Here is a 20,595-nt window from a genome sequence, read left to right on the forward strand (position 1 = left end):
TTCAAATCAAGGGGGCCCGTCACAAGTGTCCCCTTTGACCGGGCCTGCCTAGTGCACTAGTAATAAAACTTCTTTTATTTCCTCCATGTATTGCTGCTTGCTATCTGTCTTTTAGCGTTACCATCTAGAGCACAAATGAAGACTAAACAGGAAACAGACATTGGGCAGGGCTATTACTAAGTGAAAGATAACTAGTTCTGTGATCTGTTCTGTTCTATTGTTTAGTTGTCTCGTTGCCCCATTCATGTTTTTTGTCTATCACCACTTTTCATTTATACAAACATGTGACTTTGCAATGGGCAATAGTCAGCCCATGGGTCTCCTACTGCCCCCCTTACCAGTCATTTTCCCTCCACAGTTCCTTCCTGGTTATTCTAAAAGTCACACAATGAGCGCAGAGCCTTCTCACAGTCTTTGGGTATATTCGGTTGTGAGGTTCTGACTGTGCTTATATTGGGTTATTATGGAGGAAAACCTAGCTAATTGTGAATCGTTGTCATCTCTTATACAGGTCCAGAAACACATTTTGATGTGCTAAAATTTATTGCAAATTTGAGGATTTAATTCCATGAGTTATGTCTACTGGGTGGGAGCTCTGGAAGCTGGCTTGCCAGTACTAGGTAAAGTCCAATCACCAGAATATAAGTATTATATTAACCGATTCTTATATAGCGCAACAACTTCCGTTGTGCTTTACAATTGGAAAACAGTGATAAAACTGGGTAATAACAGACGTTCATAGAGGTAGGAATGCCCTGTCACAAGCTTACAATCTATAGGGAAATAGGCATGGATACACAAGGGTAGGTGCTATCTATTGCATAATGGTCCACCAGATTGCAAAGATTCTTGGAGGGCTGTATGATATGGGCACACGGCAATGTTGGCTTGGGGTCAGAAGCATGGGAAAGTGAAGAAAGAGAAAACATGAGGGTATGTGTGGACTGTACAGTGGGGATGCAATTAGTTAGAAAAGTTTATGAAGGTTATGTGGGTGGTTCCGTACTTATCCTATATAATAAAAGACTAACGCTGCACCTCACCTCTCTGGGGGAATTCAAGTGTTTTGTATACCGGCGGCCACCAGATGGCGCCCAACTGAGTAATTTAAGTGTTGTTCTGTTCGGGCAGGCACAGCCGCCTGCGCTGACATTACTTTTTATGTTCCGTCATTTTTGACGGGCTAGTAACTTGTACTGTATCATTTAAACAGTAAACATATAGTTTGGCGGCAACCGTCAAGGATTTAAACGACTCATAGGAAATACATGCCTACTGCATATCTTGTTGTATAACTGCAGTGTATAATACAAAGTGACAATATGAGATAGGGGCATACAACCTTTTGTTGCCTAAGCACTCTGATTATGTCATGTGACCTGATGCTTCTCTGCAAAAAGAATGTGTGGCCCTATAACGTTGATGTTATGCGATTGGAGTTGAGCGAGCCCACATCAGGCCGTGTTTTCCATTTTCTAGTTGTGTTGATATAGTGGAAGATGAGGGAAAATCACCTGCTAGGCAGTTGGCCATTTGACTTCACTAGTGGCAAAAATCCTTCATGAGAATGCAGTCTGTACATCCACTAGGTCCCTTTTATGTCATATACCTTCTGGAGCCACAGGCAACTGCAAAATGGCTGCCTCCACTGTGTCTCCAGATGTCCTGGTGTTGCATGTTATAAACCATCTGTGTGAGCATGTTTTAGTGTTTATTCTAGTACCCTGCACCACTTGCAACCCGTGCAGTTCCTCTTTCCTGCCTGTGGTGTCACTCTCTGCTCTGGTGCTTCTAGCTTACTCCAGTCTGTATCTCAACTCTGAGATACAGATCAGCATGTGCTAGAAACATCCTGAACAGAGAGCGACACCCCAGGCAGGAAAGAGGAACTGCACGAGTTGAGAGGTGCAGGGTGCTAGAATGAATACTGTGTCTAGTGCCTTAGTTCCTGTATGTGTTTGCAGGCCCTTTGTATCTATAGCTACTGAAGGAAGTCTGGGGTTGCTGCTTCATGCCTGTATTGGCACCTTTCTTTTATCTGTCCACTTTGCACCACCGTGATGGGTTACAAGTTTTGTGCCAGTCAGTGCTTTCCAACTTTGTTTGTCTGTGTAGTCAGGCCATGCCTGCCTGTTTCCTGTGTGTGTTGCTCTGGCTATGGTATGTGTAACATGCCTGGGCACTGCCTCCGTCTCCTCACCCTCCCCTTGTCTCCAGGAGTCTGTGGCGGCTCTAGGATTCCTTTTAAGGCAAAGACTTCTCCGTGAGAACGAGACTATGGGGAAGATAGACTGGCAAAGGATTGAGTCTTTTAACCGTCTCACTACCAATACCGGAGTGGTGAAAATGTCTCTGATACATTGTTTATTTACACTGGGCTGAATTAATATTAATAGTTGACAAGCCCAGGCAACCTGGCAAGTCTCAGGGTTAAAGATCTCTAGAACCACATGCTATGCCTCTGTGCAGTTAGTACAGGTGCCTTGTACCTGCATAACTCAGGCCATTAGATTGTGTGCAGCTTGGCTGATGTCCAAAACCTTACACTATCTGAGGATGACGCAGGGCTCCAGCCTGCCTGGTTCTGGGGCATTATGGTTTATGTGTAACCCACCATGCTTTACCCCAGGACTTTGTCTGTTGTGCACACACTCAACACTTGTCCAGTGCTCTGCATATCATCTCCAGCAATATAGCCATTCTCAGCCGCTGTGGAAATATCTCTTTAATGCACTTTATTTTAATAACTATGATCTGATGTAAACCACAGGGTGACACAAAATATTCTAATATCTCTTTAAAATAGTGTTTCGCAACCACGGTCCTCAAGGCACACTAAAGGGCCCTACACACTAAGAGATTTGAGCGATTTGCACGATGAAGGATATGAGGTGTTGAACGATTTTTTTAGATCGTTTTTAGTAACGATTTTGAGCATACACACTGAATGATTTGTATGAACGATTTGAGCATATTGCACATAGCATACAACGATATCGTCAAAATTGGCTTGCAATGATAAACGATGATAGACCAACAATGAACGATGGTGCCTCCACACTGAACTATATATCGTTCATTTTTGACCGACTTTGTCTATATTGTTCTTAAATATCTACTAGTGTGTAGGACACCTAACAGTCAACGTTTTTAAAGGATATCCAAGCTTGAGCACAAATTGTTAAAGTTAAATAAATGAGGCAGTAATTAAGTCACCTGTGTTCTTTAATACCTTGACTGTTAGCGTGCCTTGGGGATCGAGGTTGGGAAACGCGGCTTTACAGCTGCATTGATTTTGCAGAACGGCTTAGTTATAACCAGTCTTTCCTTCATTTCGGCAGAAAATCAAAGACTAAGCCAAATGGTAAGAAAGCGGTTTCTGAGGAGAAGAAGCTGTATCTGGAACCAGAATACGCCCGAGTCCGTGTCACAGACTTTGAATTCAAGCAGCTAGTGACATTACCTCTGGAAATTGACCTCAACGAGTGGCTGGCCAACAACAGTAGGTTTCTATAGCACTGGCTTATGTGTGCGTGTAAGTCTGTATGTGTATGCATCTGTACATACATGCAAACACAACAGTAGGAGAAATGGACCGTGCTGTGTTTTTTTATTAATAATAATATTCATCAGAATTTTATTTATATAGTGCTCTTTTTACAACAGGATTCAAGGTGCTTTACAGACACAAACACAATGCACATAATACAGAAGATGTAAGTAATACAGCAATAGACAGGTCACACAGACATAAAAAGGAAAGCTAGAGTAAGCATAATGCAGGGTTGGTGTAGGTATAATGGGTAGTACATTTAATGGGTTGTGTATTCCACCCTCACAAGGTACCAGGTGAGGCAGCCGTCTTGGGCACATTGCGTAGGATTACCCTGGGTGGGTGGAACAGTCTACCCCTAGAAATAAACCATTACAGCAGCTCTGTGGGAAATGAAAGCATTACTAGGTAAAGACCTCTTGCCGTTAGATGTTGGAGTGGAATAAATGATATTGCTTTATTTTATTATATACTACACACTAGGTGCCAGCTGCTGGGATCTGGACTATTGGTCGACAGTCATTAGGTCGCCCCCATATGGTCGACTCTGGAAAGGGTCAACAGGTTCATATCGTCGACATATGGGTTTTTTTTTTTTAATCTCCTTCCTTGACTATCCATGTCACAAATCATAACCTTTAGTAACTTTGTGGTGATGTGAGGGGAATCGTTTCAACAATTGGTGATCCTAAATGCCCAAACTATCCACACGATCCTCAGAAATGCAAATTTAAAAAAAAAATGTTTTCATAATTTTTGTGTTGCCCATTGGGGATTGGTATCAAAAGCTGGCGGGCGGTATCCTGACCATCATTATACCGACAGCGGGATCCCGGTCACCGGTATGCTGGCAGCGGGCGAGTGCTAGTAAACCCCTTGCAGGCTCGCTGAGCTCGCCACAGGTTATAGTCTCCCTCTATGGGTGTCATGGACACCGATAAAGGGAGAAAAACCTGTGGCGGCGGGATTACGGCGGCGGGATTTTGCAGCTAGTCGGGATTCCGACGTCGTCATTGTGACGTCCGGGATCCAAACTAGCGGTCTTGTAACTGCTTCCCGTCCATTGACATGTCGACCTTTTGACCCTGTCGTCCTTTCACTAGTGCGACTAGTGCTCATCGAGCATTTGGGGTAGACCTAATGCATGTAGGTCTTCTATACCACGCCCCAGCTACTATAGGTCAGGATTCAGACCACTTGTAGTTCCACAAATATAGATTTACAAGTCACAGTGGGACCTGTGGACCTCTGACTAATGTAGCGTGCTGGGACTTTAGGGTGATTTCCATTAATGCAATGTACCGTTCCGGAACAGCGAGTTGTATCCACCAGCATTGCATTCTCCCTGCACAAAGACTGTAATGACGGCACTACCATAAGTCACCTACATGTGTGCAGTGATGCCCGGCCATCGCGAACAGTTCAGTTCCCCCTTAGTTCCATAGCAGCCAGTATGCCACTATCTACAATAGATGAAGAATTTGGGAAATCCTGTAAACATAAACCACATTTTACTTTCAAATATCACAAATTTATAAAAATGTTTTGATTATATAACCGTTAGATACAGAAAGTGGGCCCATTGTGCTTGTATTAATTTTGTTTTTATTTGTTTTTCCACATTCAGTTACCACTTTCTTCAACCACATTAACCTTCAGTACAGCACCATCTCAGAGTTCTGCACAGGGGACACGTGCCAGACCATGGCTGCCTGCAACACGTAAGTGGGGGGTGACACTCTCTCTGAGCTCTCCTTCTAAACCTGCTCCTCTAACTAACCTTCAGTTAGTGCCCTCCCAGCTGTTTCTCGTAGGCTACAGTAATACTTGCTAATTGGTGAACTTCTGCATGGCTTCTGTGGCCCGGGCGTAGGGAGACTCTGTGGCCCGGGCGTAGGGAGACGCTTTTACACAATACATTATACGGTTACTTGGTGCTGGTTGGTGGTTTTATTTGTTGCCTTAATACTGATTTGTACACTGCTATCTTCTGCTACAGACAGTACTACTGGTATGACGAACGGGGGAAGAAAATAAAGTGCACGGCCCCTCAGTACATTGACTGTGTCATGAGTTCTGTACAAAAATTGGTGACAGACGAGGACGTCTTCCCCACTAAATACGGTGAGTGCGGGTGATGGCATTTGGGTTATGAGGTGTGGAGTTTGCTGGAGAATGAAATAAAGGTGTGGTCAGATCCTGCTTAATTCCTAGGAATAACCTAAAGTGGCTATACATAGTATTCTCCCCGTTTGTTTAGTTAGTCTGTAAAAGCATCTTTAGCCACAATTACAGCTGCGCATCTGCTTCAGGTAACTGTCCTGCTAGGAAATAAATCTTCTCCTATGTTTAGGTGTCTCATTTAGCTGTATTTTGCCTGCTTTTTGAAGTCTTACATTCCTTTAAGCAAGGAAGCATACCCACAGCATCCTATTTCCACCAGCATACTCCAAGGAAGAACTTGGCATTGAAGCCAAAAACTTTTTGTCTCCTCAGGCTTTAGAACATTCCTCCGTGTGGACCTCTCACATCGATGCAGAAAAAGAAAATGCAGGTGCACTCTCTGAGCACCAAGAACACTGATAGTCAAAATAATTATAATAAACTCTGAAAATGAACATAGGGCCTGATGCATTAAGGATATGCTCGTAGCAGCTTTGCATTTCCAGTCATTAGCAATGTAAATGCAAGAGGAGGTGCATACCAACTCCTACCTGCATTTTGCGATCCAACGCATATCAGATGAACATCGTGGCCATCGAACGATGTTCATCTGCGGCAGCAAGCTAAGTAAGCTTTAGCTTACTCAGTCTTGTTGTCGCAGTGCGGCTTGCGGGGCCAAGGAAACTGCGTCTCGCAACGCAGGTCTTGGCCTCACCACCCCTGGAAACGGGGGCGACTTGTTTTCCAGAATGCCAGCCGCCCCCGTCCCTCCACGCAAACGCTTCTGCTTGTCAATCAGGCAGAGGTGTTCACATATCTGTGCTGTGACCGCAGAACTAATACTGCACATGTGCAGTTTCCCCACCATCTGGAAACTGCACTTAAGATTGCTTAAGTGATCCATAATGAATCACCCCCATTGAGTAAAACTGAGGTTCTTAAAACGTGTGGCCAAAAATGTGGGCCCATCCCCCACTTAGGCTATTTTAATCAGTAAGGGATTCCTACATTGCTCTCTGCATATTGAAATGGTCACTCCTCTAGGTAAGTCATTGATAAATTGATTTAATGTGTTTAGTATTAGCGATGTAGGGACCCACATTGACGTGGTTCACCTTGACGTGGGGGGTGGGCCCACATTTTTGGCCAAATGTGCAAAGAACCTCATTATTTTGAATTTGACTATCCGTATGCTTAGTGTGCACCTGCATTTTTTTTTCCTGCGTGGAACTAAAAGTCTCAGAATGGTAGCACCCCGGATTATGTTTTAAAAATAGCATGTGCAGAAAAGCCCCCCTGCACATCCCCCCCCCCCCCCCCCCCCCTCCTTTTGCTCTAACATCTAACATACCGTAGATGAGATATGATACAAGTTGTCTTCAGTGTTTTATCCTCCAACAAATTCCATGTAGGTGAGATGCCTGGGGTATCATTGTACCATAGGAGACTCTTTCCATCTCTTGTCATTTGCCGTGGCGTAACAAATACCCTCTTGCGCAGTTACTTCCACACAGTTGTGTAGGACAGTCTCCTCTATGTAATATCGCAGTAGTTCTCTTTTTTTTTTTTTTTTATACTTGACAGTGCTCCAGGGTATCATCATTTTGCACCCTTAAACGAGTGGACTGATTTTCAGTAAGCTTTTGTTGAATTGGAATATTACTTGATCTTTACAGTGAAGCTGTTGCATAGAAAACACTAACCCAATATAGAACCTCTCAAACAGGTGTATTTATTTTTCTTGAAATGCTTAAATTGCATGTGGGTGAAAACAGCTGATTGTACCTGGGTCTAATTCAGTATGCAAAAGGAGTAAAGACTACTATGATGAAGTGTTTATTTTGTATTTGCACCTGATAAAAGCTTTAGAGGTGGTTTCATTTCATGTTAGAGTACTTTATCATGATAACATAATAGTTTCCAATTTTTGTTTCCTTTATGTAAATAAATGATTTACTGAGGTAAATACATTTTATTTTATTCTAATAACCACTGTATATAAATATGAGAAACAGTCTGTCTTTTCTGGTCATTAAAGGATTTGTCCTCTCTCCAGTAATTATCACATAATGACCTGCATATGTCTATTTGCAACAGCTCCTCTTTGTTTTCAGTTATGTATGTTGCACCATTTTCAGACTGAAATCCCGGCAATTCAGTGCCGGGTCGTTTTGCCGGTCTCTGTCACACACAGAAGCAAATTACCGGGTCAAGCATTTCGACACTAATTTGCGGATCAAAACGGGTATTTTATTTCTGTGAAAGGGTCAACCTGGGTCGAAGTCCGGGAAAAAGATCCTGTGTTTTTCATAAAATTACCGGGTAGAACTGATTCACCGGGTAATCTCATTTTCTGTGTGAAAGGGGTATAAATCACAGCTTTGTATGGGATACAGTTGTATCCATGGATGCTTTGTGTCCTATTCCAGGACAATGTACATAAGCATCTGTTCATATAAATACAGTGCTGAAAAGCACAGATTGAAAGGAATCTGTATAATATCCCGGCGGTCATCAGACTGACGCCGGAATACCGGCGGTGAGTGCACCGTGTCCCCTCGTGGGCTTGCTGCGCTCCCCATGCTTTGGGCCCACGCTAATCTATTCACCCTCGAGTGGTGTAGACCACCACCCAAGTGGGGGTTCCGGGCGGTGTTCTGAATCCCGACCACCAGCATTTCACCGGGTGTCGGAATTCCGGCGTCTGTATCCTGACCGCCAGGATCCTGGCAGTCTGCAACATGATTGCCTCCCGATTGAACCTAGAGGAAAATACTCAATGCATTTAATAAAATAAACAGAAGGGCATGTAGAGGTTAGAACACTGAAGTTATTTTAACATAGGGAAAAATACTTTTAATTCATGTAAATGGTTTTGTTGTGATCATTTTACTACGTAATTTTTCCATCTCCATATTATAAATGATCAGAATTCGTTGTATTAAAAACGCAAACACATTCCGTACGATGACAAAACTGTAGATTGATAGAAACAGAAATATACGTTATGATAAGAACTTACCGTTGATAACGGTATTTCTCCCAAGTCCACAGGATAACAATGGGATATAATGGAGCGACAGCGGATTGGCACCAAACGATCAAAAGCTTTCAGGCCTCCCAGGATGCAACAGGCCCGTCCATATATCCCCGCCCACTGGCTCAGGCAAATCAGTTGTATTCCAAAGCACTAGGCAGGAGCATCATGTAGAGCCCTAATCAGGCGAGATAAACACACATGCACACCCTTCCGTACAAGAAGGAAGAGGTTAGTGAGTTAGAAGGATCCTCAAATCAGGTGCGTCAGGGTGGGATCCCTGTGGAACCTGTGGACTTAGGAGAAATACCGTTATCAACGGTAAGTTCTTACTAGAACGTATATTTCTCCGGCAGGGTCCACAGGTTATCCACAGGATAACAATGGGATTTCCCAAAGCAATTTAGTGGTGGGGACGCTCCTGAGAGAACCTTACGCCCGAATTCAGCGTCATGAGAGGCAAAAGTATCCAAGGCATAATGTCTAATGAATGTGTTAATGGAAGATCAAGTGGCTGCCTTACATATCTGTTCTGCTGAAACACCATGTTGTGCTGCCCATGAAGGACCTACCTTACGAGTAGAGTGAGCAGAGACATTAGCCGGAACAGAGAGATCAGCTTGAGAGTTTGCTTCTGAAATCGTCATTCGAAGCCATCTTGCCAGCTTCTGTTTAGTAGCAGGCCATCCTCTCTTGTGAAATCCGTAGAGAATGAAGAGAGAATCTGTCATTCTGATGGCACTGGTACGATCCACGTAGATCCTTAATCCCCGGACCACGTCCATCGACGCATCTCCCGCAGAAAGTCCCTGAAAAGCCGGGACTACAATTTCTTCATTAAGGTGGAATTTAGACACCACCTTAGGAAGATACCCAGACCTAGATCTAAGAACTGCTTTATCTGGATAAAAAATCAGAAAAGGGGAAAAATCTGACACTCTTTTAGCTGATGCCATAGTCAGTAGAAAGAGAACTTTAGCGGTCAACCATTTAAGATCCACTTTATTAAGTGGTTCAAATGGAGCAACTTGCAGAGCTTTGAGGACTAGACTTAAGTCCCAAGATGCTGTAGGAGGAACAAAAGGAGGTTGAATGCGCAGCATTCCCTGGAAAAAAGTACGCACATCTTGTAAATTGGCAATTTCCTTTTGGAACTATATACAGTCAATGCTGATACTTGAACTCTCAAGGAAGCCACCTTCAAACCTTTATCCATTCCTGCCTTAAGGAAAGCTAAGACCCTGGAAACTCTGAAGCATTTCGGGTCCATACTTCTCTTACTGCACCAATGGATATAGGCCTGCCATATTCTGTGATAAATACGAGCTGAGGAGGGTTTTCTTGCTCTGAGCATTGTTTTGAATTACCTGTATTGAGAATACTCTTGACTTCAGGATATAGGTTTCAAGAGCCACGCCGTCAAAGACAGTCGATACAGATGTCTGTGATAACAAGAACCCTGCATTAGTAGATCTGGACGTTGAGGGAGCAGAAGTGGAGCATCCATCGACATTCTCTGCAGATCTGTGTACCAATGCCTTCTGGGCCAAGCCGGAGCTATTAGAATCACGGCACCATTTGCTTGCTTTATTTATCTCACCACCCTGGGTTAACAGGGTGATCGGGGAAACAGATACGCCAGATGAAAGTCCCATTTCACTGACAAGGCGTCCACAAAGATCGCTTTGGGATCCTTTGTTCTTGACCCGTATGCGGGTACTTTGTTGTTCAGACGGGACACCATGACATCTATCTCTGACAATCCCCACTTGTCTACTGGAGTCTGAAAGACCTCCGGGTGTAGAGCCCATTCACTTGCCTGAATGGCGTGTCGACTGAGAAAGTCCGCTTCCCAGTTTAGGACTCCTGGAACGAATACTGCGGACAAGGCTGGGAGATGGAGTTCTGCCCACTTAAGAATGTGACGTACCTCCTTCATTGCTGTTTAGCTGTGGGTTCCTCCCTGGTGGTTGAGGTACGCTACTGCCGATGCACTGTCCGAGCGGATCTGGACTGGTTTTCCTTGAAGAGTGTCCTTTGCCTGAATCAGTGCCATGTATATGGCCCGAACAGGTTTATTGGCAGGTAACTTTCTTCTGTGGTCCATTGTCCCTGGAAGCATAATTTTCCGGACCCTGCTCCCCAGCCCTGAAGACTGGCATCTGTTGTCAGGATCTCCCAATCTGATATCCAAAAGGGTCTCCCCTTGTCTATATGGGAGGTCTGTAGCCAACAGGCTAATCACTTTCTTACCTTTACTGGAAGTACCATCGTCTGTTTCTTTGTCTGATGTACTCCATTCCATCTGGCCAGAATTAGATGCTTCAGAGGCCTCGAGTGGAATTGCGCATACTCCACCATGTAGAATGTTGACACCATCAAACCCATCACTCGCATTGCTGCGTGAATTGATACTGTTTGACTGTGTAACAACTCCTGAATCTTTGACTGTACCTTGGATATCTTGTTCCGAGGTAAAAATACTTTCTGCAGACTTGAATCCAGTACAGCCCCCAAGTGAGTCATACGTTGTGACAGAACCAGAGATGACTTTGCCCAATTTATGAGCCACCCATGCCTCTGCAGACATGTTATTGTCTGGAGATGGCACAGGAGCAATTCCTGTGATTGTACCAGGATTTAAAGGTTGTTGAGGTATGGAAAAATTCTTATCCCCTGCTTGCGGCGTTAAGCTGCCATCACCACCATGATCTTGGTAAAAACCCTGGGGTACTGTGGCTTACCCAAAGGGTAGGGCCTGGAACTGAAAATACTGCTGGATGATGGCGAACCTGAGATAACACTGATGGGACAGTGCTATAGGAACATGTAGGTATGCATCCTGAATATCCAGGGATACCATATAATCCCCTGGTTCCAAGGCAAAAACTATGGAGCGTAACGTCTCCATGTGAAACCGCTGTACCCAAATGTATTTGTTTAGCATTTTGAGATTGAGAATGGGTTGAAAAGGCCCATTTGGCTTCTGAACTAGAAACAGGTTGGAGTAAAAACCCTGTCCCCGTTGTGCAGGGGGTACAGGAATGACTACTCCTGACTGAAGCAATTTCTGAATTGCTTCTTGTAAGGCCCTTGAAGGGCCTTTGCCTCCACCCGAGACGGGCTGGTGCAGAAGAACCTTCGAGGAGGATGCTTCTTGAAGGGGAAAACGTAACCTAGAGATACCGCTTCTTGCACCCAGGCATCTGTTGTAGACTGCTGCCAAATTTGTGCAAACTGAAGAAGCCGGACCCCTACCCTGGGGTCCCCCAGAGGGAGGCCCGCACCATCAGGCTGATGGCTTATCTTCTGGTTTGGAAGCCTGGCCCTCTGGTAGCCCAATGCTTCTTTGACTTATCAAACTTATTGTATTGGGGCTGCTTACGATCACTTTTTCCCTTCACTTTTCCTTGCGACCGAAAGGGCCGAAAAACTGGACCCTTAGGTTTAGGATTATATGTGTAAGGAAACTTGACCTTCTTGGAGTCTGCTTCTGACTCCAGAATATCTGTCAATTCTTTACCACAAAGAATATTTCCAGCAAAAGGCAAAGATTCCAAAACCTTTTTGGATTCTGAATCAGCTTTCCACGTACGTAACCAAAGTGCTCTGCGAGCAGATATTGTTGAGGCTGATGCCCTAGAAGCAATAGTACCCATGTCTATTGTCGCTTCTTCCAAGAATACTGCAGCCTGTTTAATATGAACTATCTAGGATTTTTGTTCTCTAGAATCTGAGAAACAATCCTTCCAGTGCATCAGCCCAGGCAACCACTGCCTTTGCCATCCAAGCTGAAGCCATGGCTGGCCTTGTGACTGCCCCAGATAGAGAAAATATGTATTTTAGAATACCATCCACTCTCCTATCCATGACATCATTTAATGATGTTGACGGTAAAGGCAATATAGATTTTCGCCCTAATCGAATTACATGCGTATCTACTTTAGGAGCCACCTCCCTTTTTAAACAGTCCCCTGCTGGAAGAGGATAATTGTAATCCCACTTTTTGGGAATTCTATATTTTTTTATTGGGTGTAGCCCAAGCCTCTTCCATGATTTCCCGTCAGCTGATCTGACCCTGGAAACTCAGTCTTAACTGTTTTGGGACGTTTAAATACAGGTGCCTTGGTTTTTAACACAGGCTCTGCTGAATCCTCTAAGGATAGAATGGCCTTCATAGCTCTAATTAATTCTGCTATATCCACTGAGCTGAGACCCTATTCCTCCTCTTCGTATGCCGAAGTAGAGTAAATTGAATTTTCATCTTCCGATGAATCATCTTGTGTAGCCTGTGAAGGTGAAGGTGAAGGTTTACTTACCATCTCTTTATCAGCTTGTTTCATATGAGAAGCTGCTGGGGGAAATGATATAACGTAGGTAGGGAGCTGCATGTATGGGTTAATAGTGTACATCATTCCTGGTAAAGAAGCTGTAGGAATTACCCGTTCAGCTATACTGGACAAGGTCTGTGCAGACATAGCCCAAGGTGGATCCATCTGTACCTGACGTTGCACCGGGATCTGCCTTGTATTTTGCTGAAAAGCAAAACAATTTGCACATAAACCATCCTGAACCAGATCCTGGGAGGATAATACAGTTTTGCAAGACAAACATGATATGATATGAGTGTTGGTGTTACTGTAAGTGTACCTTCGTCACTTTTGCCGCTCTTAGACATGATAAATAATCGTCACTTTCACAGTGTACTACACAATTTGTGACTAATCACTTTAACCTTCTAAAGTGATATCAATCTGACCCTACCAATGCACCTGCATTGAGGATCAGAAGAAGCAACTGACAAACATATATTAAAGTCAGCAATCACACTAGCAGTCAGTCACATGTTATATATTAGTCATATGAGTACATTATCAACTACAAACACTGAATCCTGTTTTACACAGATCTAAAGTATTCAGACGCATTGTGAAGAAAACCACAGTGAATGTACACAGACTCTTATGCAATAGGCACTTAATTTAACTATTCATACTGAACAAGTAGATAGAAATTTAGTGCTGTATAGCCCGTACTCTGTAGAGTGGGATACAGGGAGACCCGCCTCGCTTCCAGGATCGATCAATACGTTCGTGAACGCTGAGTGGATCCAGACGCTACTAGTGTACACTGTCTCTCCGGGAACCTATAGTGAACACAGACGCACTGGTCACACAGCCCATGCTGCGACAGGGTCTCCTCGCGGTAGCGCTTTGTGAATACAGACGCAGCAGCCTATGCGGCAACCTAGTCCCCTCGTAGTAGCGTCTGGGACGGAAGCGAGGAAACAGTTCATGGCGGGAGACTCGGCGGAAACTGGTCATGAACCGGGGGGAGGGGTGACCAGGAGAGCGTCTAACTCCCCTGCTGACATCAACCCTAGGGATCGCTGCCTCATACTATTCCTGGTGCCTAAGATCCCTAAGGCTTCGCACTGGTGCACCCGCAGTGGAAGCCGCGTCAGCTATGGTTTGGTAGTCTCCTCCCAATACAGTGCGGCTGTTTCCGTATTCCATCTACTAATCGGAATTGATGCCTTACCTTCTCGCCTGGTAACGTCTGCTGGACCTGCTAGTATATCCAGCACAGACGCCCTTTGAAACAGCACTGTACTCGTGGGTAAGCGTTGTCGCGGCCCGGCGGAGAGTTGTTGGAGCGACTCTTTCTAAGCGTATAAGACGCTGTTTAGAAAAGATCACTCAAAAACTTAGTAAGACTAAAAAACAACATAAAGCTTAGGGCTGCTAAAAGGAACAGCAGCCCTCTGACCATGGTCCGGCTCCTGTCGCACCAAACAAAAAACTGATTCCCCTGAGCCAGTGGGCGGGGATATATGGACGGGCCCGTTGCATCCTGGGAGGCCTGAAAGCTTTTGTTTGTTTGGTGCCAATCCGCTGTCGCTCCATATCCAATTGTTATCCTCTGGATAACCTGTGAACCCTGCCGGAGAAATGGAGTGTGCCCCTGTAGCATGAGCTTACAATCTAAAAGAGATACATGGGATTAAACAAGGTTTCAAAGAACAAATTGCTTTATATGTGCAATGTACCAGTCACACACAGAATTGGAGGATGTACATCGGTTCTCTATGCAGCGACCACTAGTTTTGGTGCCGTTACAGAGATAAAGATGAGCGTAGAATGCATAATTGCATGTGGACAAAGCATGGTAATGTTGCAGGAAACAGGACAAGGTCTTACTGGGTGGGGGTTGCCAATTATGGTAGGGGAATAGTGTCTTAGAAACATAAAAACATTGAATTTGATGGCAGATAAGAACCACTTGGCCCATCTAGTCTGCCCCTTTTTTTTTATCCTTTAGGTAATCTCAACCCTTTTTGAACCATAATTCTTTGTAAGGATATTCATATGCCTATCCCAAGCATGTTTAGATTGCTCTACCGTCTTAGCCTCTACCACATCTGATGGGAGGCTATTCCACTTGTCCACTACCCTTTCTGTGAAGTAATTTTTCCTTACATTTCCCCTGAACCCCCCCCCCCCCCCTCCAGTTTGTGTAAGTCCTCGAGTTCTAATACTTCTTACTCAAGGGGCCACAAAACTCCAAATAGGGATGGAAGGGGGACAAGGATGCAGCCACCTTCTAGAATGACCTTCTGGATATGGTTTTTGACATAGTTGCATGACATAGTTCCTGGCCTTTTGTAAAAATTTGGGGGCAATCCAATTTTTGATTATGTGCACAGCCCACATCTCCGAGAATTGCAGTACTCCAACATCACACATTTTCCTGCACACGTCTGTGGTTATTGCTACTCTCTGGGTCACAGTCTGTGTCTTACCCCTCCTTTCTGCTTTTCTTCTTGGAGTTTTCCATGCTGTTTGTTGTATTTTCTCTGTGAGTCTCCGTAGGGGTGATGCATTCCTTGGGGACACTGATGGATTGCTTGAAGCTTGAACACAAAATATTTCTGTTCACTTCAGTGCAGAGAAATAGTCATTTTTGTTACTCCCGCAATTCCCCATTTCCCTCCTGGGGTATCCTTTGTCTTGCTGGCACTTTGTTATGCAGAAATGATTGACTTTCTCTCTCACTCCATAATCAAAAGGACAGACACGAGCAGAGTAGCAGTAACAAGAGTCCCAGCTGTAAATATGTGCCCAGGAGAATTCAGACAGAGTTACCAGAATTGTAATCCTAACACAATCATAATAATGGAAATAAAGCGTTTAGCAGAAAGAACTGAATGGTAGCATGCGGATGGGCCTAGGTATAGAAAATAAACAATAGCGATAGTACATTCCACGTTTACACAATGTAGTTGTACTGCATATTTTCCGAGGCATAGAGAAAATAACTACAGAAAGCTGCATTCATCATGGAGAATAAAATACATTTTACTGCATGGCATAGAAAAAAAAAAAGAAGTTGTATTGTGCTGTATAAAAACAACGTAGAACAAATCCTGGTAACTGCATTCACAGAGTGGACTATGCGTTTGTCAATAGATAGAGAAAATCTGATAATTATACTCTGAATAGAGAATGATCAATAAAGACCGAGGGGTAAATCTTGGCACTAACCTGGTTTTTCGCTCTGTATTTGTGTGTTCATTTAGACAAATAATACATTTATTATACAGTATTTACACAATATTTAACACACAGACCTGTGCTGTTGCCAACGGGTACTTACTCAAATAGTAATGCCAGTTCACAGAATAATGGAAACCCGTGATATACTGGAATGTGATGATATACATGTGCCAGTCAGTAAGTGTTGTAAATAACCAGAGCCATCTTATTACTGGATTGATAAGTCAGTATGCATAGAGCTCACGGACTGTGTTCTGTAGGAGGCAGGCACACTGCAATTAGGACCTGATTCTGCTTTGTAAGGTACTGCAAATGTAGCAGGTGGCATCTGTAAGAGATGGACTGCATACATCTGTGAGATCCGATTACGGAGCCCGGGGACGCAGCATCAGGTCACGACTTGTGATGGTAGCAGACCTCAGTCGGTCTGTGCAAGCCAAAGCTTACTCAGACTGGCCGTAGGATCCGGACAGCCGAGTGACACATCACCTGTTTTCAAGAGCAATATTGTAGGACACATTCTGTGCATGCGCAGACCACAAACCATTGGATTTGTACATAAACCTTATGGTTTGCATACAGATTTGAATCAGGCCCTTAGGTGTCTATGTACTAAACCTTGGAGAGAGATAAAGTCCCAGCAAATTTGCTCCTAACTTCCATGTTACAGGCTGTGTTTGAAAAATGACAGTTTAGTTGGGTACAAACCTGACTGACTCGCACGTCGGCAGACCCGCCTTCGTGCCAACTGAGCGGCCGATCAAGGTAAGTGTACACACATACCAATCGGCCGGTCTCCCAGCTGGGCAGACATTTTAATTTGCCTGACCAGCTGTGACGTCAGCTCCCGCAGCAAGTGTACGGGCGGACCGCTTGTATACACTGCCAAATGGCCCAATATACAGTATATCTGCAGATATATTGGCCATCAGCTGTACTGCACAGCCAACGCAATATGTCCTTCTGACAAATCTGGGGTTCACACTCCCCGATGGGCCCATGATATGTCGGCCGTTCGCTTGAATGGCTGATTTATCGGCCAGTGTGTACACAGCATTAGGAGCTGGTTTGTTGGTACTTTATCTCAGTCACACTTAATCTCTCTCCAAGGTACATAGACCCCTTAGTCTGTCATATGCACAATGGATCAGCAGAACAACATGTAATAGTGATCCCACCAGGAAGCGGGCAGGGTGCAGGAATACGGGGGCAGAAGACACGTGCCCGAAAAGGAGAGGGGAGCCCTAGTCAGAATCGTAAGTGGGGGTGTAAGTGCTGGGCCTTCCCCAACCTGTTTTTAGTAAGACATCATTTTGCCCTTTAAAAATGGTGCAAGGTACGATACTCTGCTAAAACAACTCAGAGTGAAGACTATGCAATATTAAACACTGTTCACAGAGGTTAAACTGCCATATCATCGGTGAGACAGATGGGGTGCAAGCATTAGGGCATAGGTAAGGATGCCTGGAGATCAGGAATGCGACTGCTGAGAAAAGGGTCTTGGAGTGCAGATTCAAATCTGTGCTGCTGTAACCGGTAACTATCCAAAGACAAACAGAAGCAGTGGATAGTCTATCTGATGCCCCATGACTTTTCATGAACCCATATAGCCCTGCAGTGACTGTTAGGTGGCTGAATTAGATAGAAAGCTCAGCCGTGCTTATAAACAGACTTGTCTGGTTGGTAAAAATATGCAAAAAACTCATCTGCACCATGGGCCCTGCGCTGGCTTGGCCAAGTTCTGATGAGGCTTCTTGTCCTGATGTCACCTCAGTGGCTGAGGATGAGTTACCTTGGTGTCAAAGCATCACTGCCTTTCTCAAGGATATGGGTCCCCATGACTAAGGTAATAGTGGAACAAGGAAAAAAATGACTGAATTGATAGTGGGTAGGTGTGGCAGTGGCCAATAGGAATTTAAACCTGTTTGGCCTAGACGCAGCATGAGAGAGAAGGACCTTGAAGTTGGGAATGGGGGAACAATGGTAAGGAACAATGATTAGAAACGTTTATTGGCAGGTCGGAGAGGGGCATTTGGATACTGGTGTATAGACAGTGATGCATTATAGGGTGGTGCAGTGATGTGGACACCTTTTTAGTTGAGTGCCTTTGGTAGTAGAGCTTGTAGTGGAAACTGGTACAAAGAAGATAAAACCATGGTACATTGGTGCCTTTTAAACCAAAGGAGCTAAACATTTAGATGAGGTGACCAACCAGTTACGGGCTACACGTGTCTAGAAATATTGACAGATTAATGACCTTTGGGTTTGGCTGCCAAAAGTTTTAGACAGTTGAGAAATGAAAGCTGGACATAGGGATGTACAAGTTAGGAGGAAATGAGAGACCTGCAGTTCCTTCATCATTGATGCCAGGGTCATAGAGTGAGAGGGTGCTGGGTGGCAAACAGTGGAAAGCAGCTGCCTTGATATGGCTATCCTATATTTGCACTGCAGGGCTGTGTGTGTATGTAATATATTATATCCTGTTTATGGGTGTATTTATATATAATGTTTATGGAGTTTGTCCTGCATTTCATCATACATTGACTTGTTTTCTATCCATTGCACAGGCAGGGAATTTCCCAGCTCCTTCGAGTCCTTGGTAAAGAAGATCTGCAGATACCTATTTCATGTTATTGCTCATATTTACTCGGCTCATTTCAAGGAGATTGTCGCCATGGAGCTACACGGACACTTAAACACTCTCTTTATTCACTTCCTGCTCTTTGTACGGGAGTTTAACCTACTGGACCCCAAGGAGACTGCAATCCTGGATGACCTGTCTGAGATGCTCTTCTCCGAGGACAGCAGGGAAGCAGCAGGGGCTACAGGAGGGGCACAGAATCACGTTAAGGAGAGATGAGTCCCCCTCCCCAAAAAATCCCACTTCCTCTCCTTCCACTGCCCCTCACAGCGTGCCCTGACTCCCCTATAAAGAGCTGGCTAACTTTCCGGCTCAAAGCACAGGGGAAATGAGGTTATAGGAACTACGCTGCCAGTTTTGGAGGTGGGGAGGACCATGCCTGTACTACCCCAGCCTGAAGGGATGCAGACCTCGCTCTTATCTTTAGCAGGACGTTGCACCGAGTATCACCTTATTTTATTTGTGTCTTGAGAATTTTTTTTTCTTAACATTTCTTTTCTTTCCCCCCCCAACTCCTCTTCTCTTTGTTTTTGTCTTTTTTCCCCTTTCTTTTTATGGGTGGCACTGCCGTTTCTGGCTTAATTCTATTATCCTATTAAGAGAAAATATTTGCATTTTCTATTTTATTTTGCCGTGGCTTTTGAGGAATGTTAAAAGCACCTGAGTGGGGTGAGATATGGGTGGGACGGGCTGCCAGAGCACAGAGGAGACTACATGCAGTCTCCCATCTTCACCACCTGCTGTGGACATCAGCCATTCCCATCTCCCTTGTCAGGAGGAATGCTGGGTGCTCGCCCCTTATTGGGGTGGAATGATACTGTTGGCTTCTTTTAGTTTATCTGTTAAATAATGATAATAATATTAATAATAAAACAGATTCTATCAGCCTGTGGGTTGGGTTTGTCTTGTGTATGGAGGCAGTCAGTTGGCTTTTTCAGACCTTGCCATTGATGTGTCACTGGTAAATACACTGATTGACTCAGACTTTCACGCGTCAGTAAAGGACATAGCGTCTTCTGGCACTCTATGCATACTGGTGAATATATAAAAAAGTTGGGTTGTACCTAGTATACGGTAGGCACTGGCTTATGCTATCTTCACGTACAAGCGATGAGAGATTTGCAGATGAAGTGCGTCTCTAGTGTAGTTGCTCTCTGACTATTGTCAGACCAATAGCCCCATTGATGTCACGCCAAACCTCAATCATCTCTGTTTGCCGGATAGTATATAGTTATAAGGTGTAAAATGTGATATTCTAACTCGATGGAGGTGAAACAGAAATTAGTGGCTAAAGACCACATATAAGGTCCATTGATTCCTTCTGAAATACAGAACTCCTACAGGACCATTGAGCCAGGCACCTGCTATAAACATCATGAACAAATGGAAAATGGAATCTCTGTAGGATTGGGGGCCCATTAAATTGAACAAAGGTTTTTGGAATATGATCCATGTTAATCCTGTGTAGTGGCTCTGATTGCACATTAAGTCTGCTTGGAGTGCTCCCCACTCTCTAGAGCCCTGTAATCTATATCCTTGAAGAGCTTTGGTCTGGTCTTACTGAGCTGCGATAAGCCTCTCACACTCTGGGAGCTTGTAGCTATGGTGTAGTGGCAAGTGATGTGACAGCACTGGGGGCATGGCC

The 20,595-nt window shown here is 44.4% G+C and overlaps 1 protein-coding gene across 3 annotated transcripts in view; it reads left to right on the plus strand.

Moving 5' to 3' along the window:
• Positions 1-19,835, plus strand: part of MOB2 (MOB kinase activator 2) — a 123,130-nt gene extending 103,295 nt beyond the window's left edge. For all 3 annotated transcript variants that reach the window (XM_063944687.1, XM_063944688.1, XM_063944686.1), the window contains exons 2-5: positions 3,342-3,502; positions 5,181-5,274; positions 5,553-5,677; positions 18,877-19,835. In XM_063944687.1, coding sequence (XP_063800757.1) covers positions 3,342-3,502; positions 5,181-5,274; positions 5,553-5,677; positions 18,877-19,169 — 673 coding nt within the window. In that variant the 3' untranslated portion in view covers positions 19,170-19,835. The remainder of the gene's footprint in view (positions 1-3,341; positions 3,503-5,180; positions 5,275-5,552; positions 5,678-18,876) is intronic.
• Positions 19,836-20,595: the final 760 nt, after the last annotated feature.

The sequence above is a fragment of the Pseudophryne corroboree genome, chromosome 11 (assembly GCF_028390025.1).
Source record: "Pseudophryne corroboree isolate aPseCor3 chromosome 11, aPseCor3.hap2, whole genome shotgun sequence".
Taxonomy (NCBI): domain Eukaryota; kingdom Metazoa; phylum Chordata; class Amphibia; order Anura; family Myobatrachidae; genus Pseudophryne; species Pseudophryne corroboree.